This window comes from Mustela nigripes, chromosome 2 (assembly GCF_022355385.1).
Source record: "Mustela nigripes isolate SB6536 chromosome 2, MUSNIG.SB6536, whole genome shotgun sequence".
NCBI classification, from domain to species: Eukaryota; Metazoa; Chordata; class Mammalia; order Carnivora; family Mustelidae; genus Mustela; species Mustela nigripes.
The window spans coordinates 217987827-218014069 of NC_081558.1; the positions used below are offsets into that span (position 1 = coordinate 217987827).

The 26243-nt window shown below is 64.8% G+C and overlaps 2 protein-coding genes across 2 annotated transcripts in view; both read right to left on the minus strand.

Annotated features, from left to right (window-relative positions):
* Nucleotides 1-225, minus strand: part of PTTG1IP (PTTG1 interacting protein) — a 20066-nt gene extending 19841 nt beyond the window's left edge. Inside the window, exon 1 of the mRNA XM_059392504.1 lies at nucleotides 2-225. Coding sequence (XP_059248487.1) covers nucleotides 2-116 — 115 coding nt within the window. The 5' untranslated portion in view covers nucleotides 117-225. The remainder of the gene's footprint in view (nucleotide 1) is intronic.
* Nucleotides 226-2543: 2318 nt separating this feature from the next.
* ITGB2 (integrin subunit beta 2) lies at nucleotides 2544-25637 on the minus strand. Its single transcript, XM_059392505.1, has 16 exons — nucleotides 25485-25637; nucleotides 18117-18177; nucleotides 17706-17794; nucleotides 14990-15170; nucleotides 14034-14204; nucleotides 13300-13541; nucleotides 11894-12049; nucleotides 11471-11566; nucleotides 9496-9585; nucleotides 8494-8634; nucleotides 6659-6846; nucleotides 6309-6553; nucleotides 5966-6185; nucleotides 5292-5497; nucleotides 3157-3323; nucleotides 2544-2991 (listed from the first exon to the last, which is right to left on the minus strand). Exons 1-16 carry the CDS (start codon nucleotides 25515-25517, stop codon nucleotides 2929-2931), a joined length of 2349 nt encoding a protein of 782 aa, XP_059248488.1. The 5' UTR covers nucleotides 25518-25637; the 3' UTR covers nucleotides 2544-2928.
* Between the last annotated feature and the right edge of the window lie 606 nt (nucleotides 25638-26243).

Below are 26243 nucleotides of genomic sequence, written 5' to 3' on the forward strand. Positions count from 1 at the left end.
CCCGCCCCGGACGGCTCCTGCGCCGCGGCCGCCGAAAGCAGCAGCAGGAAGAGCGCGGCGCCGCGGAGGAGCAGCCGCCAGCGCCGCGTCAGCCCGGGAGCGCCGCCGGACGCCATGCTGCCCGCAGCCCCTCGGCCGGTGGGTCGGACGTCAGGCGGACACTGTCCACCTCCGCGGCGGGGCTCGGCGGGCTGCCCCCCACCCCCGGAAGAGCCTCACGCCGGAAGTGGGCGGGGCGAGGGTACGGCCGAGTGCGCAGCCGCGGGTCCCTGCTCGCCCCGCCCCAGCCGACCCGCCCTCCCTCCGCGGCCCGTGTTCCCCCGCCTCCGGAGGCACCTCCCGAGGCTCAGTGCGCGTGCGCGGCTGAAGGCCAGGCTGCGGGGGCGGGGGCGGGGCGGGGCCGCGGGAGGCGGGGCTTGCTGCGGCTCGGTGCGCCTGCGCGGCTGCGGGCGGGGGGCGGTGGGGCGCGGCGGGTGTCGCCGGCCGCAGGGGTGCGGTGACCTGGTCCCTGAGGCCGTGCGGCGGTTGCAGGGTGGCCCGGGGACCTGGTGGTGGTGTCCTCGCCCGCAGCCGGACGGGCCCCGTGCGCACGGAAGGGAGCTCGCAGGGCCGCGGGCGCCCGAGTCGGGGAAGCCGCGCGGAGACGACCCGGGCCCGGGTCCGCCTCCCCGCCGGCGGCCGCTGCGTGCGGACCGTGTGCGTGATCGCGGGGGCCGGGGCGTGCAGTCGTCCGCGGGGGCGGGCCGCGCACTTCCTGCTGCCGCAGGTCGGGGCAGCCCCGGGGGGCGGAGGGCGCGGCTGGGGCGGCTCTCGCGGGGTCCGCCTGCCAGCCCGGCGTGCGGGGGTCCCCATGCCGTTCGCTGGCCGGTGGCTCTGCCGTCCCTCCCCGGCCTCGGCGTCGAGGGGGGCGGGACTGCCGTGGGCGCTGCAGTCTGATCCGGGGGTCAAGACTGCCCCGTCGGGCAGCGGTTCGGTCCGTGGCCTCTAAAGCTTCGTTCCCTCCCCTCCCTGGGAAGGTCCCACCGCCCCTAGAACTGAGCTTGCCCGTGTGCCAGGGCCCGTGTGCCAGGGCCCGTGTGCCAGGATTGTCGGTCACTGTGTATGTGTGCCTCCTTGTCCGGGCGACGCTGGAGGCAGCTTGACCTCACCTTTGCCCCGTCCTGCGGTGTGGGAAACCACCCCCGGGGCTGGACTACATGAGTGCCAGATCTGAGGGCCAGAAGGAGGGTGCCTTGGGGCTAGCATGGTGGCCTGGCCAGTTTCTGCCCTTAGAAATGAATACCCTCCTGCCTGGGTTTGGACGTGTGCCCCCAGGGGCGTCTGGGCAACTTAGTGAGTTAAAGCCTCTGCTTTCGGCTCAGGTCATGATCTTGGGGTGCTGGGATGGAGCCCGCATGGGGCTCCCAGCTCAGCAGGCTGGGTCTATACCCAGACCAGTACTGCATCTCCGACACAGTCTCTGTGGAGGTTGGGCCTGTGGGCCCTGCGGGGCTGGGTCCGTGAGTCTCAACCCAGCGGCACGCTGACCTGAGCAGGCAACACGTGTAGACAGTGACAGTGCCCGCCCCTGGGCAGGGAGGTCCGCCTCCGTGGGACGCTGTCGCTTCCAGCCCCCCAGGTGCCGGCTGGGCTGCGACGGAGCTGGAACGGGCGGCCGGCCTGGGCCATGATGGGGCGTAGTCCCTTCTGGCTGCCCCACCTGCCGGAGCAGAGCCCCTGACAGAGAATTTACGATCAAAGTCTGGAACCCAACGCCAGGTACCCCATGCATAGGCCCAGCTGCCAGTTTGTGCAGGATAGGGGCGCCAGGGTGGCATTAACGTGGGGGACAGAGGCAGAAGGGGACGCAGGTAAAGCTGAATGTCCTTGTAACCGTTGACCTGTGCTTGACGGGGGCAGAAGGTCACCTTCTTCTGGGAAGCTCCCTGCTGTCTGCATCCCTCACTAGAGGGAAGAATCTGACAAGGATTTGGCCTCCAGGATCCCGAGAGTCGTGAACACAGGAAAGTCCTCTTGGGAGCTTCCCTTGTCTTTAGATCCCCCGCTCCGAAGTGCGGAAGTCGCTCAGCAGATCCCTTGGAAGCCTCGTGGCCCCGGGCCCACGCTTTCATAAGACCCCTCTTGCACCAAAGGGGTCTCAAGAATTCTTTCCTGGTCGTCACCTCTGGACCCCGACCGTCCGCATCATGGGGCCAGCAGCCCCCCCCCCCCGGGTATGGAAGCTCTCCACCCCCACCTCGCCCTACACCTATCTTCATGGGGCCGTTCATCCACATCTTTTGTAATAAATCCATAACCCAGCGAGTGAGCCGCTCCGCAAATTCACGGAATCCACTCGTGGCCGGTCATCAGAAGCACAGCCAGCGGGGATTTGCACTGGCCCCAGAAGGAGGGGAAGCAGCTGCTTAGGAAGTGGGGCAGGGGTGGGGCGGAGAGGGCCGTGGACACCCAGCCGACAGGCGAGGAAGGAGAGAGACGCGCGCCATGGCCGCGGGCCACACAGACCCTCGCAGGGTGCACAGAGCCCAGCTTTCACGCACAGCCTCACCTGAAGTTTTCTTTATTTCTTCCATACACACGATTGGGAAACACGTCACCAACAGAAGGTGATTTTATACCACAGTAAGTTCGAACATAAATAAATCTGTGCCACAGTGAGATTGCCACTCTAAGTTTTATAGGAAAACGCACCGAACCTCGTAAGACCCAAGCGATTCCTTCTTCAAGTCTCTACTACAAGGTTGGATGCGACAGAAGGGGGAGGCTGTCCCTTCGGACACATCCATATTGTCACCGACCATACCTATTATCTCAAGAGCAGAAAACGACAGTGGGGTTTCAGGTTAATGGGTGAACTTGTCGGGGACTGTGACCCCGTCCCTGGAGGAGATGCGAGCTGGGCTGTTTCCGCCTGGTTCACCGAGCGCCCTAGCTCTCGGCAAACTTCGGGTTCATGACTGTTGTAGTGGCACTCTTGAAAAGGGGGTTGTCCTGGAGGGAAGGGCGACTCATTAGTGGAGGGGAAGAAAGCCAGGAGCGGGGGTGACCATCCCGGGGTCCCAGCTCCGCAGATGAACTACAGGGGCATGTGGACTGGGGAGCGTGGTGGTGGTGGGGGCATGTGGGACAGCCTCAACCCCAGGGACAGCCACTCACGTTGTTCCACTGGGACTTGAGCTTCTCCTTCTCGAACCGCTTGTACTCGCGGAGGTCACTCACGTGGGTCAGAATCTTCCAGACGGCCAGCAGAAGGATGCCGATGGCCACAACGCCAGACACAGTGCCACCCACAATGGGGGCGACTTGGGGGCCCCCCACACACTCTGAGGCAAGGAAGAAGTACACACGCGAGTGTCAGGCCCACCCCAGCTCACCGGGCCCCATGGGTGCCCTGCCCCAGGTCACTGCCCATTGCTGAGGCGGACAGAGCTCTCCCACCTCCGTGCTCGCCATCACGGCAACAGGTGGGGAAGGGAGCCCCCAACCCTCAGCCAGGGACCCCCTCCTGTGGTTTTAGAGGAAGCTTAAACAACCCTTGTTACCCAGAAAGAAAGTGGGGCCCAGGATGCCCCTAGCCAGGGCAGAGCCTGGACAAGATACCCACCTCCCGACTCGGTTGCCCCCAGGTGGGACAGCCAAGGGCCCCGGCCCTGAAACTCACAGAGACAGAGTAGGAAGGGCCCCCAGGGCCCCCAGAACCTCTTCCCTGAGTCTAGGGACGAGCACTCAGCGGGCGAAAGCCTCCCGAGGGAACCCGGGTGGGGTCCAAACGACCTGACCCCTCCCTGAGGGCTAGGCTGGGCTGTGTCACACCTCAGCCCCTGACCAAGGGATGGAGCCCTTATCTGCCTGCCCCTGGACACCCATGTTTCCCTGTGCTCCCTCCAACATACTGGCCTTTCTAGGGGGCCTTAGTGTCCTATGCAGGTTGAACAACTTGGCCACAGCAGCACAAACCCAGACAGGACCCAATCTGGGGTCAGAGAAAGCCAGCGGCAGCGCTCCAGGCTGGCAGGCTGCGCTGTGCGGGCCCCGGGCACAGGCCGTGAGCTCCTGGCCACACAGAAGCCCTGAGCCCCACCCGCCTCCCCGGGGTTCCCTCCGTGGGAAGGGGAGCTGGGAGCAGGTCTCCGTCCTGCAAGGGCCTCGGGGGACGGCTTGCCCAGGCCTGCGGCATCCACCCTGGGGGCTGGGCCCCTGGCCCCAAGCTCCCCTGCCCTCAGCCTCTCTGAGCAGGAAGCAGGGGGAGCTGAACATCTGGGTGCCCCGCACACCCCTGGAGGCTGCTTGTCCAGAGTCCTGGGGCCCATCCCAATGTGTGTCTGTGCTCCTGACGTCTCGGCACCCACACGTGTCCGTCGCTATCACCCACCCAGTGTTCCTCCTAAAAAGTAGCCTGACCCCCACACCACCTGTTGGGGCCTATGGGTCTGCCTCTTGCTCCCCCTGGTCCCATGCCTGTGTTCCATCCAAGGGCAGGCTCTGTCCACGCTGCCCCATGCCCCCACCACCCCCACACATGTCCCTCTGCACGCCACTGTGCCCGTGTCCGGCAGGGGCCCCTCGTGGGTCCGTATTCGGCTTCCGAACACACGACTCCAATGTGTCCCTCGCACTTCCCCAAACTGCTCATGGCTTTTTGGTACGTTTGGAGGGAGACCCAAATCATCGCAGGCCTCACAGGGGCTCCATCGAAACCCAGAGCCAAGGGCCCCTGACCCCATGCCCTCCAGTTCCCCTGCGCGGTCTCGGCAGCAGTGGTCCCCCTCCGAGAGACTGTCTGACCTTGACGTCAGGGGCCCACACAGCACCCCCATCATCTTTGCACCTCATGACCCTGGCCACAGTCCCACGCTGTCTCTGGTACGGGCCAAGTGTGCCCCACCCCTTTGGAATGTGAGCCCCACGAGGACAGGCTTGGTGTCCTCATGTCTTCAACCATTACCAGGCCAGGCATGGCCCCGGAGCCCAGTGACGGATAGGCAAGCAGCATTTTAGAAGGCGTGCCGCCTGGGCTCCTGGGCTGAGATCGGAGCCCACGGTGGCCTTCACACAGCTCTCTGTGGACCCACTCTCGGGAGCCCCAGGCAACGGTCCGGGGGTGGGGACCCAGCCCCCACGTGTCCCCTTGGCCGGAACAGCGCTGTTGTGCAGGGACAAGCCATGCACCGCCTCTCACAGGTCACGACGTGGGGAAGGAAGAGGGGGCAGGCCAGGACCGTGGCTGTGGATGCTTGCCTAACCCCCAGGCCAGCCGTCTGAGTGGGGAGAGACACCCTCGCCGGCCTCACCTCGGCTGTCGTCCACATGGATGTCGTAGCTGTCGCGGCCCGCCCGCTGCCGCAGGGTGAAGGTGACCCAGCAGCCGTCCGGGTCCCGTTCCTTACACCGGCGGCCCTTCTCCGGGGGCGCGCTCAGCAGACCCACGTTCCCGCACTCCGCGCTGCAGTTCTTCCCCGACGGGCCCTGCTCGAACTTCAGGCACTGGGCGCAGGTGCTGCGGAGGGGCGTGAGCGCCGAGCACGGGCGTGAGTGTGAGCGCGAGTGTGAGCACAGGTGTGAGCACGATCGTGAATGTGAGCATGAGCACAGGCGTGAGCGCGGGTGTGAGTGTGAGCATGAGCACAGGCGTGAGCGCGGGTGTGAGTGTGAGCGCCAGGGTGGTGTGAGCATGAGTGTGAGCACAGGTGGGAGCATGACCGTGAATGTGAGCGTGAGCACGAGTGTGAGTGTGAGCGCCAGTGTGGTGTGAGCGCGAGCACAAATGCGAGCGTGAGCGTGAGTGTGAGAGCACACGCCCCAGAGCTCGGTGCCCAGTGGCGGGAGGGGTCTGCTGGGGGGTGGGTGTGAGGGGCCCCCTGCGGTGACGTGGGCTGCGAGGCCGAGGCCGGGGTGGGGGAAGCGGTGTTTGCTGGTGGAGGAGCCGCAGGGGCTGGAGAGCGGCGCGGGGGGCGGGGGCACTCACATGTACCGGCCGCAGGGCGATGGGCAGCCCAGGCATTCCAGGCAGAGTGGCGGCTGGTAGCCCGCGTCGCACTCGCACACGTTACAGCGACACCGGCCGCGCCCGTTGCACTCGTAGCCCTCGGCGCTCAGGCAGCCCCGGGTGGACCTCTCGCACTGGCACGCGGAGCCCTCGAAGCCCTCCCGGCAGTGGCATTTGCCGCAGTCGCACGTGCCCCGCTCTGCAGGAGGTGGAGGGACTCAGCCCCTCCCTCCCGTCCCTCTGCCCACGGCCCCGCTCGCCTGGTCCGCCTGTCTGTCCGCTGCAGCCTCCCCCCGCCCCTCTCCGCCCACGCCGCACTCACCCTCGCCCCCGCAGACCCGCCCGTCGTAGCGCTCGCAGTTGACGTTGTCACACTCGCAGTAGCGCCCGAAGATCTTCTTGTTGGGCACGTCGCTCTGGTGGCACACGCACTGTCCGCACAGGCAGTCCCCCAGCCCCGAGCAGATGATGGAGTTGTTGTCCCGCCGGCAGCTGCCCTCCAGCTCCTGGCTGCTCCGGCCGTGCGTCTGGCACTCACAGCTCTTCCCCATGTAGCCAGCGTCACACCTGTGGTGGGAGCGGCCGGGCTCAGGTCCCGAGGGGGGTGCCATGCCCCCGGCCCTCTCTCCGCCGCCGCTGGATCAGCCGAGGCAGGCCTCACCCCCTCCGCACCTGCAGATGCCGCACTCCAGGAAGCCCTTGCCGCCGCAGAGCTGGCGGTCCTGGCTCATGTCCCGGCAGTGGCACTCGCACTGGGGGACGACGTGCACGGTCACCGTGTCCGTGAAGCCCAGGGCGCGGATGAGGAAGGACTGCTCCTGAACGCACTCCGAGGCGGTGACCTTCACCTGGAAGGTGATCTGTGCGGGGAAGGCAGGGCTCAGGCCAGGCTGGGGCGGCGGGACCAGACCTGCCCCGTCTGCTCGCCCTGCGGCCTGGACTCGGGGTCTGTCCAGGAGCCCGGCTGGAGCAGGGGGAGGACCCAGCCCTTCCCGGACCCCAGGAGGGGACGGAGGGAAGAACACCGAACACCCCACGCTCATCCAGGACTTGGCACCCAACACGAGGAGAGAGAGAACGGCGTCTGGTCAGCAGAGCTGGACCCGCAGGAACGTGGGGGTGGCAGCTCCTGCCCCGCCGGAGCTGCCCCCACACCCGTCATCTTCTGGGTTGGCCTTACACCAGGGCGGGGTGGGTGTTGCTGGAACGTTTTTAACATTCACGTGTTGGAAAGCAGCCTCAGTGGCTTGGGAAAGGACACAGATTTTCTCCGTGACTGGAATACTGCGACGCCAGAATCCCTCAGGAGGCTCTAAATTCTGGATATGGAGGGGTGCTCTGACCCCAGATAAAGGGTAGGGGACCGTGCCCTGGGGGAACCAGGTGGGACAGAGCGGAGTCCCCGTCCCCCGCACCGGGAAGTCAGCAGCTCGGGCTTCAGGGAGCACCGATGTGTCAAAAGCCGCCACACCCCAGATCAGTTTCAGTGACCTGCTGTAGGGCTGTAGGGGACACTCACGCAGAGCAGAAACACAGCGAAGCGTGAAAGAAGCCATCAGCCCACCGAAGGACTGAATAAAGTCCCGAGTGGGTCGCCCCATGGGAGGGAGAGAGAGTTCTGTGAGAGTCTAGGTGCGACCCTGAGCGAGTGACATACTTGAAGGCATTCCAATGTCCTATTTAAAATCGCAAGAACAGGGACGCCTGGGTAGCTCAGTGGGTTAAGCAGCTGCCTTTGTCTCAGGTCATGATCCCAGCATCCTGGGATCGAGTCCCGCATCGGGCTCTCTGCTCCGCGGGGAGCCTGCTTCTCCCTCTGCCTCTGCCTGCCTCTGTCTGCCTGTGCTCGTGCTCTCCCCCTCTCTCTCTGATAAATAAATAAAATCTTTAAAAAAAAATAAAATCAAATAAAATCGCAAGAACAGCAAGTGTTTTTGCTGAATATTGGTTTCCAGCCAGAAAAAGGAAAAACTTAATTTTTATGATCATAATAATATCACAATGTTATGGAAATAACTCCTAGAAACAACGCTACTTCTAATCATCCGTGTGGCCCGTGCTTTAATATCTTTGTCAAAGAAAGAAAGAGGAGCGCTGGCTGGTTCAGTAGAGCCCCCGAGTTTTGATCTCACGGTCACGAGTTCAAGCCCCACACTGGGTGCGGAGCCTACTTAAAAATAAGTAAACAAAATAGCGCCTTTGAAGAGAACCCCCCAAACCCGAAACCCTGGAATCAGGAAACCAGACACAAAGGACCTCCGTCTTTGTCGGTAGGCGCTGGCCAGCCTCCGCCCCAGGGGCTGCTGCCATGCCCCATCCTCCGTCCACACTGGGGAGCCCGCACCTCTTCTCTTGCACAAGGAGCGACTGGGTGCCTGGGGACAGAGCTGAATTGGCCGTGACCCTGGCCCTTGTCCTTGCTTGTTCCTGTGCTAGCCGTGGGCCTGGGCGCTCCTAGCTCTCACCCGAGGGAGAACCTTCCGGAAGGGTTGGGGGGGGAGTCTCACCGGAACGTTGATCTGGACGCCGTCGCAGTCCCCTCTGGGCTGGTCCACCTGTGACACCCCGTTACTGCAGAAGGAGTCATAGGTGACTTTCAGGGTGCTGGGGATCATGTTGTGGTCCAGAAAGACCCTGGAGGAGAGTTTCTGGGGGGAAAGAGCAGCTGTGGGTTAGGGGGCTTCCTCCCGCTGTCCCCGGGGCTTCCCGGCCGAGGCGCTGACGCCCCTGCATTGCTCATCCTTCCCTCTGTCCACATGCCCATGGGGAGCTGGGGGGGCCCCCCGGGACAGGCTGGGGAGGGGCCGACAGGGACAGACCAAAGCCACGAGGATGGGGCCTGGCAGTCACCCACCACCACATGCCCTGTGCCTGGCATGGGCTAGGAGATGGGGAAACTGTGTAAATGAATGAGAGACAGAGAGACAGAGACAGAGGAAGAAGCAGAGAGACAGAGGGAGAGGGAGACAGAGACAGAGAAAGAAGGAGAGACGGTGATAGAGAGGGAGAGACAGGGAGAGACTGACAAAGACAGAGATAGAGACAGAGAGAGACAGAGAGCTAGAGACAGAGACTAGAGGGACAGACAGAGCCAGAGGGAGAGACAGAGAGATAGTCATTGGTGGGTGAGCAGGGCCAGTGTGGTGGGTGTGATGACGCAGGAGGGCCTGCCTGGGGGGTTTCGGGCCCCACAAGGGCACGAGGAGCAGCCCTCAGCAGTGCCCTAGCTCAGTCCGAGGGCACTTCCCAGGAGCTCTCAGCCTGCGGAGCCGGGACGCCCACTGGACCGCAGGCGAGGAGGAGGCGGGAGGCCGCGCTTCACGCGAGGGTCGGGCGGGGCGCACACAGGCCACCCCTGGGGCAGGACCTGACGGGCCGTGGGAAGAGCCAGGCTCTGCTTGTCCAGGATGCACTCGGAGAGCACCCTTCCACAGGCCTGCGCCGGGGGCGGGGTGGGGGGTGGGGTTGGCCGCCTGCCCCAGGGACCCCACGGGCACCCGGACTCTCACGTTGTAGGCGTTTTTGATGAGCTGCACCACGTTGCTGGAATCGTCCGACAGCTCCCCGACCGCCGACTTGGGGATGACCTCGGTGAGTTTCTGTTGGGCCAGGAGACCAGACCCGTCTCAGCCGGGGCCCTGGGGCCACAGAAGCCACGGCGTCCCTGGAGCTCATAACACCCAGAGGGTTTATTTCTCGCTATAAAATGGCTCAGACCGTCTCCCCCAGATAGCTTATCGCTCGGCTAAGACAGCACTTGGTCAGTGGCCCGGGACAAGCCCATTTCCTTGCCGGGAGCACTCCTCCGTGGCCGATCTCCAGCTTGTGACCTGCTGGGACGAGCTGGGCCTCGCCGCCCCGACCGGGTGTCCCTGCCCAGTGGACTCGTCGGGTACAGCCAGGGCAGAAAATCACAAAATGTGCCGACACCATCAGGAAGGGGTGGGTGGTGAGCACTTCCATAGTGATGTGATGTAATCGCAGTAACGCCCGTGGGGGGCAGGCCGGGCGTCCCGCGCAGGCAGGCTGCCGCGTGTGGAGGCCAATGACTCTTTGACCCCGTGTCCCTCGCTCTGTGGTCCATAGAAGACCGAATCCTTGCTTTATCTTACAGAACCGATGTTTGGGTCACTTCTCTGCCCCCAAGCCCCCCCATGACTCCCCAGATAGAATCCAGGTACCTCCAAGGAGCCCACAAGGCCCGCCACAGCCCGGGCATCAAGCCCCTGTGGCCTCCGGCGCCCTCTCCCCTCCACCCCGGGTGCAGGACCCCCACCCTTATGGCTCTGGGAAACTGGGCTCTTCCCCCTCCTGTCCCTCCAGCCTGCTGTCCCTCAGTGTGTGGCACCAAGGACAGTCCAGCAGATGCTCTCCTGACAGGCTCTGGGTGGCCTCGATGCCCCTCACCCAGGAGCCCCACAAATCAGGAAACAGGCTCAGAAAGGCGTGGGACTCTCCAGGGCACTGTCCAAGCTGGCGCTTTGTGTTCAGATCTCCTGCCTCCGCTCCCATCCCCACACTGTCCTGCCCCGACAGCAAGTTACCCGAGTGGCCCCTCGGGTGGCCTGCCAGGTCCTGCACCCGGTCACCAGCCCCGCACGGAACCCCTGTCCCTGTGGTTTGGCAAGCTTCGGGGCCCACCCCAGGGGCTCTCCTGGACCCCTGCCCTCCCCCTCCGCTGTGTTGCCTGCGGGGTCCTGTCTTCTTTCAGAGCCTGGAAAACCCACAGCAGGAGCTGCTGATGTCTGGGGGCTGGGCCCCCCGCCGGCATCTCACCCCCCACGGAAGTGGCAGCAAGCCCCACCACGGTGACAACCAGGACCAAGGGTGGGGGAAAAAGCAGCTGCCCTCACAGCCCCCCCAGAGCCCAGAGGAGGCCAGACCGGGTGTGCTGGGAAGGCCTGACGCAAACCTGGTGCCAGACAGCGGGTGGGAAGGGCAGAGGAGGAACAGAAAGGTCCCCGCACTCTGCGGAGTCGAGCAGGGCGGTCACCCCGAGAAGTCCCGGGAGACCAGGGTTCCCAAAGCAGAGACACAAGTGCGGTCGGCGTGCAGAGCTGGTTCCCGTGGGGACCGGCTCGGGCGCGGGCGTGTGGGGGCGCGTCCCCGTGGAACACACCCGACCTGGGGCGTAAGGGCTGGGCAGGTGCACGCGTGTGAACCGTGTGACCCGTGTGAACCGAGCCCTGGGTCAGCAGAGACACTCGCGCGCCGCAGCGGACAGGGACACCCGGCGCCTCCTTGCGGTCCAGTCCACCCGCAGAACATCCCTCCTCCCCCGCAGGCCCGCGCGTCCTCACCCGCCGCAGCGCCAGCGCCCGGGCGCCCACCCACTGCCCCCCTGCGCCCCGCCCCTATGCCCCTCCCCCTGTCACCCCGCCCTCCTGCGCCCCGCCCCCTGCCCTCCGCCCAGCTGTGCGCAGGCATCTGCAGTGCCTGCGGGTTCCCCCGGCCCCCGCTGCTCAGGACCCCCACGCCACAGACCTCGTAGGTTTTCACCATTCTCTTGGTCACTGCAAAGATGGGCTGGATGTTGTTTTCAGCCAGTTTGTGTGCGAGCTGGCCCACTGACGGGTAGTCCTGGAGGGGAGGTCTGGTCAGACAGCCCAGGGTCAGGGCCAGAGCCCCGGGCCCTCTGTCCGCCCCACCCGGGGCCCAGAGCCCGGACCCCCACCCCCGAACAATTCCAGGCTGCCGCGTCAGGTCGCAGCGGGTGAAGGTAAGCTCCTGTGACGGGTCGGGGACCAGACCAGGGGACGCCGACCTGCCCCCAGCCCCCTGGGCACCCTGTGCCGCCAGCAGAGCCCCCCCAAGGCTGCAGCCCGGCCCTGGCATTCCCTCCCGAGCACCCCCTGCTGTCCGCTCCTCTGGGGGCGCCGGGACACGGGACAAGGGAGGGCCACGCACAAATTCATTGCTGCGCTTGTACGTGTTGTCCTCCAGGTGGCAGCGGCCGTCATTGGGGGTCAGGATGGCGCCCAGCTTCCCATCACCCGCAAAGTGGAAACCGTCGTCCGTGGCAAACACCAGCAGCCGAGTGACGTTGCGCCAGCCGATTTCCTCCTGGGGAGACGGCGGGATCACGACCTCAGTTTCCCCCGTGGGCACAGCGTGGTGGGGCAGCCTCGAGGCCCGGGCCGTGCCTGTGCCCCACACCTGCTCTTCCTGGGAACAGGAGGACCCCTCCCGGGACCAGCCGCGGGACTCGGGGTCCGCAGTCCAGTCCGGATTCCAGCACCGGGGCTGCTGGAGAAATGCCCTCGCACATGGCAGGGTTGGGGGGGTACTGTCGGCTGAAATACAGCCCATGGCCTCCCTGGCCACTCCGGCCAGGGACCAATCCTAGGGAAATACTCCCAAAACAGAAAATGCTCACAGAAATGCGTATTACAACATGAAACACGGTAGAACAAAGGATGACAGAAACTGGGGGACGTGCAAGGGGACACGGGTGACATGGGGACACTAGCGACACTCGCTAGTCACAGAGCAGGCAGGGCACAAAAACAGAAACACGGTCGCTGTGCCTGGGCCCACAGAGAGGCTAGGAGCCTGGAGTCTGGTTTGGGAAGGGTTAAAACAGCATGTCATACAAAATAATAATAAAACAAAAATAAAAATAAATAATAATAATATTAAAAACAAAACCAAAAAAGGGGCGTTGGGGGGCACAGACAGTTCATCGTCTGACTTGTTCCAGCTCAGGTCATGGTGTCAGGGTCCTGAGATCAAGCCCCGCATCAGGCCCCTTGCCCAGCAGGGAGCCTGCTTCCCCCGCTGCCTGCTGCTCCCCCTGCTTGTGCTCTCTTGCTCTGACAAATAAATTAATAAAATCTTTACAAATCAAACAGAGAAGCCAGGGAGCGGTCCGACCGTAGCACCTACAGCACCAACGCAGCAGGTGTGACGGAATGGGGCGACCACCGGGGTTGGTGATGAGGCTAGGGGAGGGCTGCTGGGGGCGGGGCCGGCGACCCACCACTGAAACCACACAGGGGGACGCCTGGGGGGGATGCCGCCTTCCCTGGGGGGGAGCCATGGCAGGGGTGATGCCATTCAGGAGCTGCGAGTGCCACACTGCTCCGTGGGCTCGCCCTGCAAGATCGTGCACCGGACGGAGGTGTGGACGGTGGCCCAGTGTCACAGGCCCACAGTGACATGTGTGGGCAAGCGGCAGGCCCCACGGCCGCCCGGAAACCCCGGGGCCGATGGGGGCCTCTGAGTCCGACGGGGCCACCCTCAGCCGCCGGCCCCGTGGCTGCAGGGCGGAGGTCTGCGGAAGGCCGGGGGCCAGGCCGGGGACAGGACCTCACCAGGCACGCGGCGACCTGCATCATGGCGTCCAGCCCGCCCTCGGGGGCGTCCAGGTTTCCGGAAATGAGCTGCTTCCCGACCTCCCTCTGGAACTGGTTCGAGTTGTTGGTGAGCTTCAGCACGTGCCTGAAGGCAAAGGGAGGCTGGCACTCCTTCTCCTTGTTGGGGCACGGGTTCCTCAGCTTCTCGGGGTGCGTGTTGACGAAGGGGAGCACCGTCTTGTCCACGAAGGACCCGAAGCCTGGGGGGCGGGCGGGGTGAGGTCGGGAGGCAGGGGCGGCCCCAGGCGGGGGGAGGGGGTCTGCCCGCGAGCCTCGGTTTCCCTGCTGCGCACCAGGGCAGGCGAGAGAACGGGACGGCGCACACCCACATGCATGAGCGTGGGGGCAGACGAGTGTGTGAGCACAAGCGTGTGCGTGTCCTGCACGCGGGGACAACGGCCGGGGAGGGGGCCGAGATGAGAGGCGGGTGTCCCCTTGGCCCCCGACTTGCACCGGGTCCGTGGGCGGGCACGTGTGTTCGACGGTGTGACCGCCGTGCAGGTCACAGACCTTCGCGTGGCATGACGGTGTCAGGGGAGCCAGCGTCCAGGAGGGGCCTCCCCAGGGGGCCTCCCCTGGAACCCTCCCCATGAGGGTCCCTGGCAGAGCTCCCCCCGCCAGTGCCCTGCCCTGCGTGGCCGTGGGGGGGCGTGTGAGCGGCAGGGCCGGCTGGGACTGGGGGGTCGCCTCACCGATGCGGCCGGACTCGGTGATCTCGTTGAGGGCCCGGAGTAGGTCGCCCCCCAGCTTCTTGACGTTGATGAGGTCGTCCAGCATGGAGTAGGAGAGGTCCATCAGGTAGTACAGGTCGATGGGGTAGCCCTTGGCCCGCCGGAAGGTCACATTGAAGGCAGCCGCCTGACCTGCCGACAGAGACGGGAGAGTCAGGATGTCTGGGGGCACTGACATACCTCCTACGGGTCCCCAAATGCTCACGACTGCTCCCTGAGGCCTGCGGACAAGCCACAGGGCACCTCAGGAAGGAACCACATCCCCCCCACAGAACGTTCCAGACATAAATCTACCACTGAGAGCTCCAGTTCACCCAGCACTGCTGAGATGCAGGTGGGCCTGGCGGCCTGGGCAGCCTGCTCTGTCCCCGCCCAGCACCCCAGCAATCCGGGTGCGGGCCTGGTTCCCAGCCCAGGGGCAGTGGTACAGGGCAGGCTCCACCCCAGCCCTACCCTGGCCTGTCCCCGTGGTCCTGCTCTTCACCACGTCCCCGTCCCCTTCCTGAAGGGCGCCTCCTGGAGCACAGGCAAGGTTCTGGGGTCAAATCAGTTTGAGCAACACTGACTTAAACAGTCGCTCAGGTTGCTTGGCTGCAGGACTTATCAGAACCTTGACTCTGCCAAGCACACCTGGCGTTCCGAGAGTGGGACAGAATAGTGTTCCCCAGATGGTTCCCTTTCCCATTTGGGAAGGACACAGAGCAAAAGCAGCAGACACCAGGTGTGGGGGCATCCTCCTGCCGGCAGAGGGGAGAGGCCCACAGGGGAATGTTCTCGAGGTTTCCAACAGTCTTCGGGGCTCACCTACCTGCCTCCTGGCCTGGCCACGTGGACACTTGCGCCACTGGTGGGCCCTGGCACCCAGAGGGACTGACACACACACACGCTGACTCACCCCCAGCCAAGCCCGAGCCTACCTGGTCTCAGGTAGAGCGTCACTTTCTGTGGGGACAGCTGCTGCTGGCTGCCCTTCCTGTCCCCCTGGGTCTCAGCCAGGCTCCTGGGGTCCATGATGTCGTCAGCCACACAGCCCTTCAACAGGAGCTGCTCCCGGGTGTCGCAGCGAACAGAGTCCGGCTCCCCGAGCCCGGTGAAGTTCTGGGGGGGGGGCATTCGGGGTCAGGAAGAGGGCAGAGGACACGTGGGGGCCACACTGTGGGGGCTGCACAAGTCCAACCCTCGGGGTCCTTCGAAGAGGCTGTCCCTCCTTATCTGCACCTGGGGTTCCAGACAGGTGTCCTCACGGGGGTGAGTGGGGTGGGGGCTGGGCGGCTAGGAAGCTAGCCACGTGCTGACGGCCTCCCCGTGAGGCTCCAAGATCACCCCAGTGGGGGGACGGGATGCTTGCCGCCACTGCCTCCCACAGCAGTGACTGAAGGACCCATGTGTCCAGCCCCAGGCTGGCCGATGCGGTCGCTCAGCAGTCCCAGGGCCGGGAGCCGCCGGCTGGGGCACCTGGCCTGAGGTTGCCAGAGGTGGCCAGGGTGGCCAGGGAGGATAGCAGTGGCCGGGGCGGCCGGGGTGGCTGTCCCCTCCAGCGGCAGCCGCTTTGGTAGAGGTGCCCTCCTGAGAGAAGACACATGAGACCCAAGAACCCGGCACACAGGCCCGGACTCCGGGCCAAGCCCCTCGCTGTTTGGAGAGGAGTGTGGGGGTCCTGGATTCAGGGCAGTGTCCTCATGCCCACTTCGCCCCCATAAATGGAGCAGGAGCAGGGCCCCCATTCCATGGGCACGGACACCAGTCTCTGCTTCCTTGAGGGGAAGGAGACTCGGGAAGGGCAAGGCGCCGTGCGGGGCTGGCTAGGGGGGCCGCGGGGCAGGGGGGGCCGGCGCTCCCCCGCAGGACTCCGTCAAGGCTCGGAGAACTCGAGAAATCAAGTGAACTTCCCGGGGACCGACAAAGCCTCCCGTGGAATCCACTGGGAACCTCACGGAGGTTCCGCAGAATCGAATATGCTCACGGAGGGGCAGGGGAGCTGCGACCTGCCGGAGGACACGTCCCCCCACCCCCGCTGTGGCCGGACCGCATCCAAGGGGAAAGACCACACCCTGAGCGTCTCTGTGGGCTGCTTGTGGCCGCTCAGAAGGTCCCATCGGAGCGTGGAGCGTCATGGGGGGGAGACGGAGGAAGTGCGCGGCGGGTGTCAGGAGCCGCTTCTCCTGAAAGGGACCCGGGAACAGGAGTTCCAGGCTTGGGGCGGGACGTAGGGCTGGGCCTGGGGCGACTGACTCTGGAGTCAGAAAGCGCTCAAAAGAGCGACGAGGAGTGTGCTGGGGGGACACAGAGCCAGCCGGGGCAGGGGCTCCCCGCGGGCCAAGCTGGAAGTATTTGAGCCTCCGATGACAGTGACGGAATAAAACAGAACCCTAACCCTCTGTGGGGCCGCTCAGATGAGAGAGAGACGGCGGAGAAGGACAAACTCCTCCTCACGTCGGAAGCCGTTACGGGAGTTTATGGACCCCACAGCACTCCTCGCGGTACTGAGCGACGCCGGCGCCGATCACCCCGGGGTGCGGACGTGAGGGGTGTGAGCCCGACGGGAAGGGGGGGTCTCCTGGCCCCAGCACAGCTCCCCACAAAGTACGGAATCACTGTAGAGGAACAGTGACATCAGCTGAGTGGGCCGAGCTAGCGTCACTCGCATTGGGACAACGGTGTGACGGTGTGAGCCCGTGCGGGGCTCTGGCCGAGACACAGGAGCTTCTGGGCGGGAGCAGAGGAGATGCCAGGCCGTGGACACGGTGGCCGTTCCGCCCTGGTCAGAAATGTCGAGGGTGCGTGATGTGGGCGGGGGCTCCTCTGTCCTGGTTCTGGGAAACTAAAGGGACAGGACCGCCACCGGCAGAGCGGGAGCCTGGCTCCTCACAAACGCTGCCGAAGGCACTGCTGGAACAGCTGGAAATGTTTGCGGACGGCGGGCAGATGGGCTTGAGCGTCGGGGCAGCTGTCCCGTCCTGGAAAAGCGTACTGTGGGTCTCCGGCGGGCCTCTTGTGCGTGAGAAGGACACGGGACGTTTTCAACAAACGGGCTTCGGGGCCGCAGTCTGCTTGCGAGTGCTCGCGAGAAAATCATAGTGTGTGCACCTGTGCGGGGCTCCCGCCACGCCTGCAGCGCCGGAACCTCAGGGACCCCCCCAGGGCAGGGGGCGGGGTCGGCATCTGGGGGTTCCGTCCAGGAGGAGGGTGGGTCTGGCATTTGCGGGCCGTGCCCTGGCCGTCCTTCCGGAGGGGACGGGAGGGAGGTCTCTGCTCTCCGTCCGGGAAGGCCCCACAGCCGGGCAGGACAGGAGACCGCAGCACAGTTAGGCTCCCCACGTGGAGCCTCCCACACCTTCCACACTGAGAGCTGTTCCTCTCGCTTCCCTGGATGCCTCCTCGCGACCCGTGACCTCTGGGCAGGGCTCCTGCCTGGTCGGGAGTACGCGGCCACCCTGGGGTGAGGCTGGGTCTGTCTGTCTGTCTCTCGAACAGGCCATGCCCCAGGCTGCTCCCGCCCTCCCAGGGAACAGAGTGGTGGCGCCCCGGGTGCCAGCAGCTCCAGAGGCAGAGAGAGGGCGCCCAGCTCGGGGACGGGCCCGCAGGACGGGCATGAGGCCCGTCAGGGGCCCGGCGGTGCCCGGCGGCTCTTACCAGCTTCTGACACCAGGCGCAGCCCGGGCCCGACTCCACGCACTCCCGGCACGTGCTGACTTTGTACTTGGTGCACTCCTGGCAGAGGGCTGCGGGGAGACGACACAGCTCCGTGAGCGCCGGGGAGACGACACAGCTCCGTGAGCGCCGGGCCGCCAGCACAGAGCCGCGGGTGCTTGGGCAGCGGGAATGGGGTGCGGGGGAGGAGGGGGTTCTGCAGGAGGACCAGGAAGGGCAGGAGGGAGGCCGGCGGCCTGGGGCCAGGCCTCCAGGAGCTGCAGAGCGTGGGGACCCGGGGGCCGGGGTCTGGGACGCGCTCCCTGGGGCACAGTCCTTCCACAGCGGCTGGAACCCAACCCAGGAGCACGGGGGCGGCCCCCTTCTTCCCGACCCAGGATGCGGAGAACTCACCCGACCAGAGGCAGAGCAGAGCCCCCAGTGTGAGCAGCAGGGCGCGCTGGCACAGCATGTCCTGTGGAGGGAAGGGGTCTCATTGATGTGGCCCTGCACCCCGGATGCTGGGCTGTGGCCTCCAGACGCAGCACTGGGCGGCCCCATGTCCCTCCACCCTGGCTGGGGAGAATTGGGGTGAGCCCCAGCCACCGCCTTTCCCCGACAGCCCGAGTGGTGTGGCGGGTGCCCACAGGCCCTCAGAGGCCGAGCAGGACGCACACGTGTGGGTGCCCACCTCACACACACATCACAATCACACACCACACGCACACATCGCACGTGTGGGGCTGCACGTGCCGGGTCACGCCTGAGCCCCGGGAACAGAGCAGAGCCACACCCGGCCCAGGCCTCCTGGTGGCCCCAGAACCAGGACAAGGACGAGAAATCGCCCGAGCACATCCCAGGTGCGAGGCCTGAGCCAGCCACCGGCTTGGACCCCTGCCGGAGGGCGAGCACAGAGTCCAGGCCTGCCTGGCCCAAGGCCATGGCTCTAGGTGACGGTGATTTTCTCTGGGCACACCTACTGTCCTCAGAAACCCGGCACCTGCAGTAAGGCGAGGATGGGCTGGGCTCGGACGGATCCCGACGCCCCCAGAGCCACGGTCGGTGGGGGAGGCCCGGCGTTCAGGCTCTTGTTTCGGGTCCTCAAGGCAGACAGGGGCGCCTTCCGACCCACGGCCTGCTGGGCTGCGGTCAGCGTGGGCAACCTCGCCCTCCCCTTACAGGGCCCCCAGTCAGGGGCTGGGCCCGGAGCTGGAACGCCCGTGCAGGTAGGCGCCCCCGTCTCAGAGCTCTGTAGCTGGCTGTGGTCTTCTCATTCGACCCAGAGAGCAGCCCGGTGCGGAGAAGCCAGGAATCAGGGGTGGCAGGAGGAAGGGGCCTGCTCGACCGGAGAAGGTGATGTGAATGCCGGCTCCTGCCCCTGCAGCAGGCCTGTGAGGCTCCCGGGGCCCACCCAGCCCGTCACACGGCCTGGGGAGGGCCGAGGAGGGGATCCTCAGGGCCAGCAGAGGCCACAACCCAGACCGACCTCGGCCTGTGGGGCTCTGGGCGTGGCCTGTAGGTGGGCCTCGCTTTACTCTCCTGTAACGCCTGCCTCTGTGCCGTGCCCGGGGCGGGGGCCTCGCAGGGAGGGCCTCCTGCGCTTCGAAGCCCTGCCCAGCCTCGGGCTCCCATCTTTTTGGAGGTGACCGTCCTGCTCCCTGGTCCCCACCAAGATTATAATCAGGACCCAAAAATGTCAGAATGCTCCATCCTTCCCCTTTGGAGTCAAAAGCAGAACCACACAGCGCAGTGGCTTCCTGGGTCAGAGCAGCGGCCGATGGGCCCAAGGGGGCGGGGGGCGGACAGCTCGGGGACACATCAGGCCCCATCTCTGCCTCCCAGCCTGGTGTGTGGGGCTCAGGCTGAGGCCAGCTGTGGCCAGTCCCAGCTTCGATCTGGGTCCCTCCAAAGTTCACAGCTGACTGCCCGTGCTGACTCAAGTGTTCCCCCCATAGCCCTGGGCCTGCCTGGCCACTGTCCAGGGCACGTCGGCCTCCAGGGAACCCCACCACCCTGCCCCAAGGCTGTCCCCAGTAAAGGTGGGAGGCTCCTTCCCAAGCACCCCAACCACACCCGTGCTCAGGCAGGGTGAGCTGGTACCAAGCTCCTGGGGCAGCAGCTGCCGTACTACCGAGCCCCAAACATTCCCAACAACCAGCGTGTATGCTCTGTGGGCCTTGAGCACCAGCAGGATGTGGACCCGGGTGCCGGTTCGGCAGGCACACTCCTCCCACTGAGAGGGAGGGACCTCACTTCGTAACCCACAGACTGCGAGGTCCTGACCCTGACCTTGGGAAGCTGGGCAGGGGTGGGGAGCTGCCCTGTCCCAAAGCACTCCTTGCCCATGGGAGCACTGGGGCGGCCACGGGGACGGCGTGGCCATGGGGACAGCTGCACCCCAGTCTGCGTGTCCCCCAGCCTTTGAGGGCAGGATGCCCGGACACACGGCGGCTCTGGGAGTTCAGAGGGAGGACAGAGAGGCAGAGCCCGCACCTGTCCTCCTCCGCCCCAGGCAAGTGGGCAGGCCAGCTCCCTCCTTGCCCTCAGGCAGCGGCAGGCATGCCCAGTGGCCGGGACTGGGCCTTGCCCGAGACTGACGTCGTGGAGCTGCACAGACCGAGGGCCCTCGGAGCCTGTCCTGCCGGCCGCCCTGCAGCGGCACAGGGTACCCGACCTGGATGGCGGCCTGCCTCGCTAGAACGTGCTGCCTTGACTTCCTCCGTGGGGGACCAGCCTCCGGCTCTCAGTGGGGGACCGGCCGGGAGCACGTGTGTCTGCAGCACCACAGGACTGGCCGCCGGGGGCCCTTGACTTGTTTGTAGGGACAGGGACCTGGGAGCAGGAGGCCTAGGCTGAGCCTGGGGGAGGGGGAGGGACGCAGGCTCCAGGGTGGGCCGGGCCTCTGGCCCAGCTCAGGCGCTCCCCACCACCCTACCTCCGAGGGAGGGTGCCCCGCTCCGCCCGCACTTTGGCCTTTGTCTCCCCAGAGAGCAGGGTGGGACCCACAGTGCCTGAGCGCCCTCGGCTGTGAGGACTTGGGGACACAGCCACCCTTGCACGTCCCATCCGCGGTGGGGACGCTGGCACAGCCTGGGGGCAACTGCCGGAAGTCGTGGGTCTGTCCCCCGCGGGTGGCTTCCTGCAGACCCAGCGACCCCGGGCCAAGCGCGCTCCCGCCCTGGCCCCACCGTCCCCAAAGGAATGCAGTGGAGCAGGGTCGCCTGAATGCAGTGGAGCAGGGTCGCCTGCAGAAGGTCTGGACAGCGAGGGTCTGAGAGCCGAGGGAGCGTTACAGGAGCGGCGTAGCACCGTCCTTCCGGGTCGCACACGCGCACACGCACACACATGCACACGTACACGCGCGCACACACAGCCCATATTTGGTAAAAGACAAGGAAAAGCGGAAACTTAAGAAAGAGAGCACCGCGGGCAGCAGGCAGAGGGAGGGGCGCGGCGTCTGCGTCAGGACAGCTGGTGTCAGACCAGGCTTCCTGTCCAACGGAGGAGGAAGGGAACGAAGACAAAACAAATGCAGAAACAATGAAATCCCCTTTCCACCGAACGGGGCACAGACGGGGACAAACACAGAGACGGGAGGGTCCTCCAGGAGCTCACAACAGCAGGATCGTTCAGGCTTTGCTGGAGGCAAGAAGCAACCTTAGCTTCTAATAGCCTGACCTCCAGGACCCTTTTAAGTCTTACAGAAAATCCCTTTAGAAATTTCCTTTCTCTCTGCGCCCCCAACGTAAAAGAGCATAACCGTCTCCTCCTCACACCCCCCAGGGCAGCTCTTTCTGTCACGAGTCCCGTCCTCGTGCTTCATAAAACCATCTTTTTGCACAGAAAACTTGCCAAGAATCCTTTCCTGACCGCAGGCTCGCATCGAATCAAAAGAAGAAGGTTTTGGGCGCCTTGGGGAGGTGCTCAGCTGGTTAAGCCACTGCCTTCGGCTCAGCCCAAGATCCCAGAGTCTGGGGATGGAGCCCCACATTGGGCTCCTGGCTCAGCGAGTCTGCTTCTCCCTCTGACCTTCTCCCCTCTCATGCTCTCTCTCTCTCTCTCTCTCTCTCAAATAAATAAATAAGGTCTTTAAGAAAAAGAAAAAAGAAGAAGGTTTTGTAAAGTGCAAACCCTCAGACCAGGCCACTGTCAGCTCCAAGGGTTCACTGCACCTGCAGGCCTGTGGGGCCAGAGGGCCAATCCCCAGGGGCTTACAAGGGACATGCCCAATCAGGTGACAGGGGCAGCCTGGGGGGTGAGGGGAGGTGCTGGCGGGAAAGTTCGAAGATCAGAGGCAGAGAAGGGAGGTGGTGGGGAGCTGGGGCACTGGGGGACGGCATGAAGGGGGCTCCTGGCCTGATGGGCACCGGGTGTCACATGCACCTGATGAAACAATGAACTTCAGAGCCGCTGAAACGATAAAGAAAAAAGATGGGACAGGGGACCCTGGCTGTGCTCGGTCCATACTCACCCCGGGAGCTGGACGACTCAGGGCTGTTTCACGGAGGAAAAAAGCAAATGCGCACAACGGAGCTGATCGAGGCATCAGCCTGTTTATGCCACAGACAGAGTGTGGAGATGGGGTCATTTCGGCTTTTCACAAGAAAACACCGGGGCGCCTGGGGGGCTCAGTGGGTTAAGCCTCTGCCTTCGGCTCAGGTCATGATCTCAGGGTCCTGGGATCGAGCCCCGCATCGGGCTCTCTGCTCAGCGGGGAGCCTGCCTCCCCCTCTCTGCCTGCCTCTCTGCCTGCTTGTGATCTCTGTCTGTCAAATAAATAAATAAAATCTTAAAAAAAAAAAAAAAGAAAACACAGAATTGGACAGAAGCCACATGGTACGGGTGGGGGTGTGTTGGACCCCCGGTGCTCAGAGCTCGAGGCTCTGGACAGAAGGACAGATGGACAGACACAGGGACAGAAGGAGCAGGGGCCGCAGCAGGCGTGACCTGCGTGTCCTCTGCACAGCCCCACAGGCATCTGCGAAAGGTGTCCAGGACAAGAGGCCCCAGAGCCGACCATGGTTCGTGACTGTGGGAACCCGGTGAGACGCGCTCCCGTGCTGATCGGACTAAGAGCATCTCGCCCGTCGGAGAGGAATCGAGATCGTGTTTGCAGAGAACAGCCTCGGCCCCAGCGGCGGAAAGCCTGTGTCCGCGGCCGATGCCCGAGCGTCTGGCTGCGGACGCGGACGGAGGGGACGGGACGGGACGCCGATTCAGAAGTGGTGGAAAGACCGGGAAAGCTCTGGACAGGGAGGCGGAAACGCGCGGATATGGGCGTGCGTCTGAGTCGGAAAACAGACCAAAAAGCTAAAATCAACAAACCCGCCAGAACCTGTTTCCTTGAAAAAGGCAACAAAATTGGGAGAAGGATGGCCACGCGGCTTCGGTTAGAGCGGTCAGAGGGCGGCCCGCGACGGCGGGGGTGGACGGCGCGGCCGTGGCCGCGTCAGAGACTGTGAGTGGGCTGCGCCCCAGCCTTCAAAGGCGGAGAGCACAGGTGGGGGTTCCCCAGGAAGGGGCCCTTCACAGCAGAGGCCCACGTAGGCTCCGCGTGGGGACACAGGATGACGCAAGGACCAGGAGAGCATGTACATCTGAACCGGGAAGCTTCTGCACCTCAAGACTGCGGAGGAACATGTCAAGACAGATGGACCCTAAAAGAACGGATCTGTACCTAAAACAGAGGACGTGTTATGAATCCAGGGTCGAAGGGCAGGGCTGTGTCGTGACAAGGAGGTGTTAGAAGTCAGGAGCAAACAGGCAGATGTCCCTGGGGGCCATGGGCGGGAGCGGTGGTCCCAGCGGCTGCCCTCTGGCTGCTGCCCACTCCGGCCCCAGATGCCGGTGCTGCCTGCCCAGCTGTCCGGCTGGAAAGTATTTCTCCCATCCGGGAGGCCCTCCCAGGGGGCCCCTGACAGCAGAGAAAGTGTGGGAGCACAACTCAACGTTCATGAGAATAAGGAAAAGCGACTGTCCCCCAGGACCCACATTTCTGTCTGGGCGCTGACACGGGGATGTCTACACCAAGCGGGGGAGCCACGCCAGGGGAGCCACGCGGAAGCCGGGGTCTGCTTGGTCCCCGACCCCACAGGGAAGGGGGTTCTGAATCATACATGTGATTACAGCGTCCAAGGGAGTTTGAGCTACGGGTCTCCCCCTGCTGCGGGAAGGCCTTCTCCCGGGGTGCAGCCAGTCCCTCCCGCCCCAGAGAGCGGGCCGCGTCCTCCACACAGTGTTCTGCAAGGCCCCTGCCGGTCTCGGCCCTCCGTCCCTCATGAAATCTCTAGGCAATGCCCACGTTGGCCTGGGGCCTGCGGCCTCTGCCCAGGGCCAGGAGTTCCACCCAGATTTCCTGGAGGCCCAAGGCCAGGGCAGAGCCCAGGGGCCATGCTGAGCCCCTCCCCGTTTCTCCTCCCTCCTGGATTTGCTTACCAGCTCCGCAGAGAAACAGGTGTGAGCCCCGGTGCAGGGACCCCGGCAGAGCTGGTCCCCTCCCTGTCACAGAAGCCTAGCTCGGGCCACTCGGAGCAGCCCAGCCTGCGGTTACCTGGACAGCTGGCGTCCCCGGAGTGAAGCCTCGTGCCTGCACCAGATGTGGGACGGAGCGCGGGCTCCGCAGCTGGCACTGGAACCTTCTGCGAGGACTGTAGGCTGCGGGGGGCCCGCCCCCAGCTGCCCCTCCTCCTTGTCCAGCAGGGTCCCAGGAGTCCCCCACCTCCAGGTGTGGCAAGCCCAGCTGGGCAAGCCGGCAGGATCCCAGCCCGGGTCAGGGAAAGAGGACGGGGCACCGGGAGGAGGTGAGATGGCGGTGGTGTGGAGTGTGGCGTGTCAGGGTCCCGGCTGACCCCAGGATTCTGCCCCCCACTCCCAGGAGACATAGGGACAGGCTCCCAGGAGACTGGCAGTGAGCTGTGCAGTCACACACCTGACATCTGTCCCCTAAACCCAGCTGTCCTGTGACACCTTCACAGCAGCAAGCCGGAGCTTGAGACCCTCTGAGAGTTGAAGAGGAGAGGTGGGCCCAGCAGCGGGAGAACTCACACGCACACACAACATACGCACACACAACACACGCACACACAACACACGCACACACAACACACACACCCACTCACACCTGCACAGCTCACATCCTCTAATGCACATCTGTGCACATTTGTGCACACGTGCTCACAGACAATCTCACACTCACAGGCCTTCACACAGCATGTCCACCCTCGCACACCTCCACACACACTCACACACACAGACTCTGGGGGGACAGACGACCACGGCCGACCTTAGGGGCATGGTGGGGAGGGGTCCCAAGCAGGAAGAGGAAGGCGGGCTGGGGCCCCCAGACTCCCCGCACGGCCCTGGTTCCACCCGCTCTGGCCCCTCTGGCGGGTTCTCGCCTGCCCCCCCAGGCCTCCTCCTGGCCCTGCAGGGCCTCAGAGCCCCCACGTCAGGGGCTCGGTAAGTGTCTGGGACTTGTCAAGAGACCCTAGACCCAGTGGCGAAGGACTGAGCCTAGGGCCCGTCCTCCGGCCATGCTCGGTCCTGTCCCCGGTTACAGACGCTCCTGTTGCTCTGTGGGGCTCTGGCCACGGTGGACACAGCAGTCCCCTTGCTGGATCTCCGGGAAAGGGAGCCCGGAGCAGACAAGTCCAGGGCGGGTAACAGGGACCAGGTCTGCAGGGCCCTCTCCAGGGCTGGGCCACTCCCCGGGGAAGAGCCACAGGGCCCAACTGCTCCCCTCTAGAAAAAGAGCCTGGACACAGAGGAGCCCCATCCACTCACCCCGCTGATGCCCTGGTGACTTCGGTGAGGCATTCTGGCTGGGCAGGGAGGGGCGTCAGCCTCGTCGGTACCGGCTGCTGCACGGTTGAGCGGTCGAGCCGGCGAGCCCCGATGGGGAGGGCACGGTGCTTCCTGTTCCAAGCTGCTCTGGAGGAAGTGCTTACATGGGGCGATTGCACCACAGGTGGCCGTCAGACCCCGGCCCCCGCACGCCCCGCCCACGGGTGTCTGAGGAGGACCCCAGGAGCCCGCGAGGGACTTGCCCTTCCTTATGCATGTTCCCGTGAGGAGCAGTGAGGGATGAGTACTGTGGGCATGGTCCTAGGGTGGCACCCGGACTCGCCCCTGCGGGCAGAGGGGGCCGTGCCCTGCAGGGACAGAGGGCGGCAGACTTGCACGCTGGGACGGGGGCCCAGCCTGCAGACTGCAGCCATCGGAGAACAAGGTGCTGGGACTGAGGGCTGTGGTCAGGGAACAACAAGTGTGACAGGGCCTCAGGAGCACAGTGACCCTGGGAGTGAGCCCGTGAGCAGGACAGAATCGGCCCCAACACAGGCAGGAGGACGCAAGACGGACGCAGGTGCCCAAAGCCCATGCCCATCCGACGGGCAGCGCCCAAGAGCAGAGACCCGGGGACAGAGAGGACCAGACACCCCGTGACAGGAGAGGCCCCCAACGAGCGGCCCAAGCGACAGGCCACTGCTGCCCTCGGGGGGCTTCTAGTGCCCTCGCAGGACAGAACAGAGAGCAAGAAAATGC

Excerpts from the sequence above, each read along its gene's own strand:
- ITGB2 (XM_059392505.1), bottom strand. The coding sequence starts at position 25,517 with ATGCCTCACCGAAGTCACCAGGGCATCAGCGGG. Across the intron at positions 3,324-5,291 it reads CCATGTGGACGACAGCCGAG|AGTGTGTGGGGGGCCCCCAA; the intron begins GTGAGGCCGGCG and ends TCCTTGCCTCAG. Across the intron at positions 2,992-3,156 it reads TCAAGTCCCAGTGGAACAAC|GACAACCCCCTTTTCAAGAG; the intron begins GTGAGTGGCTGT and ends CCTTCCCTCCAG.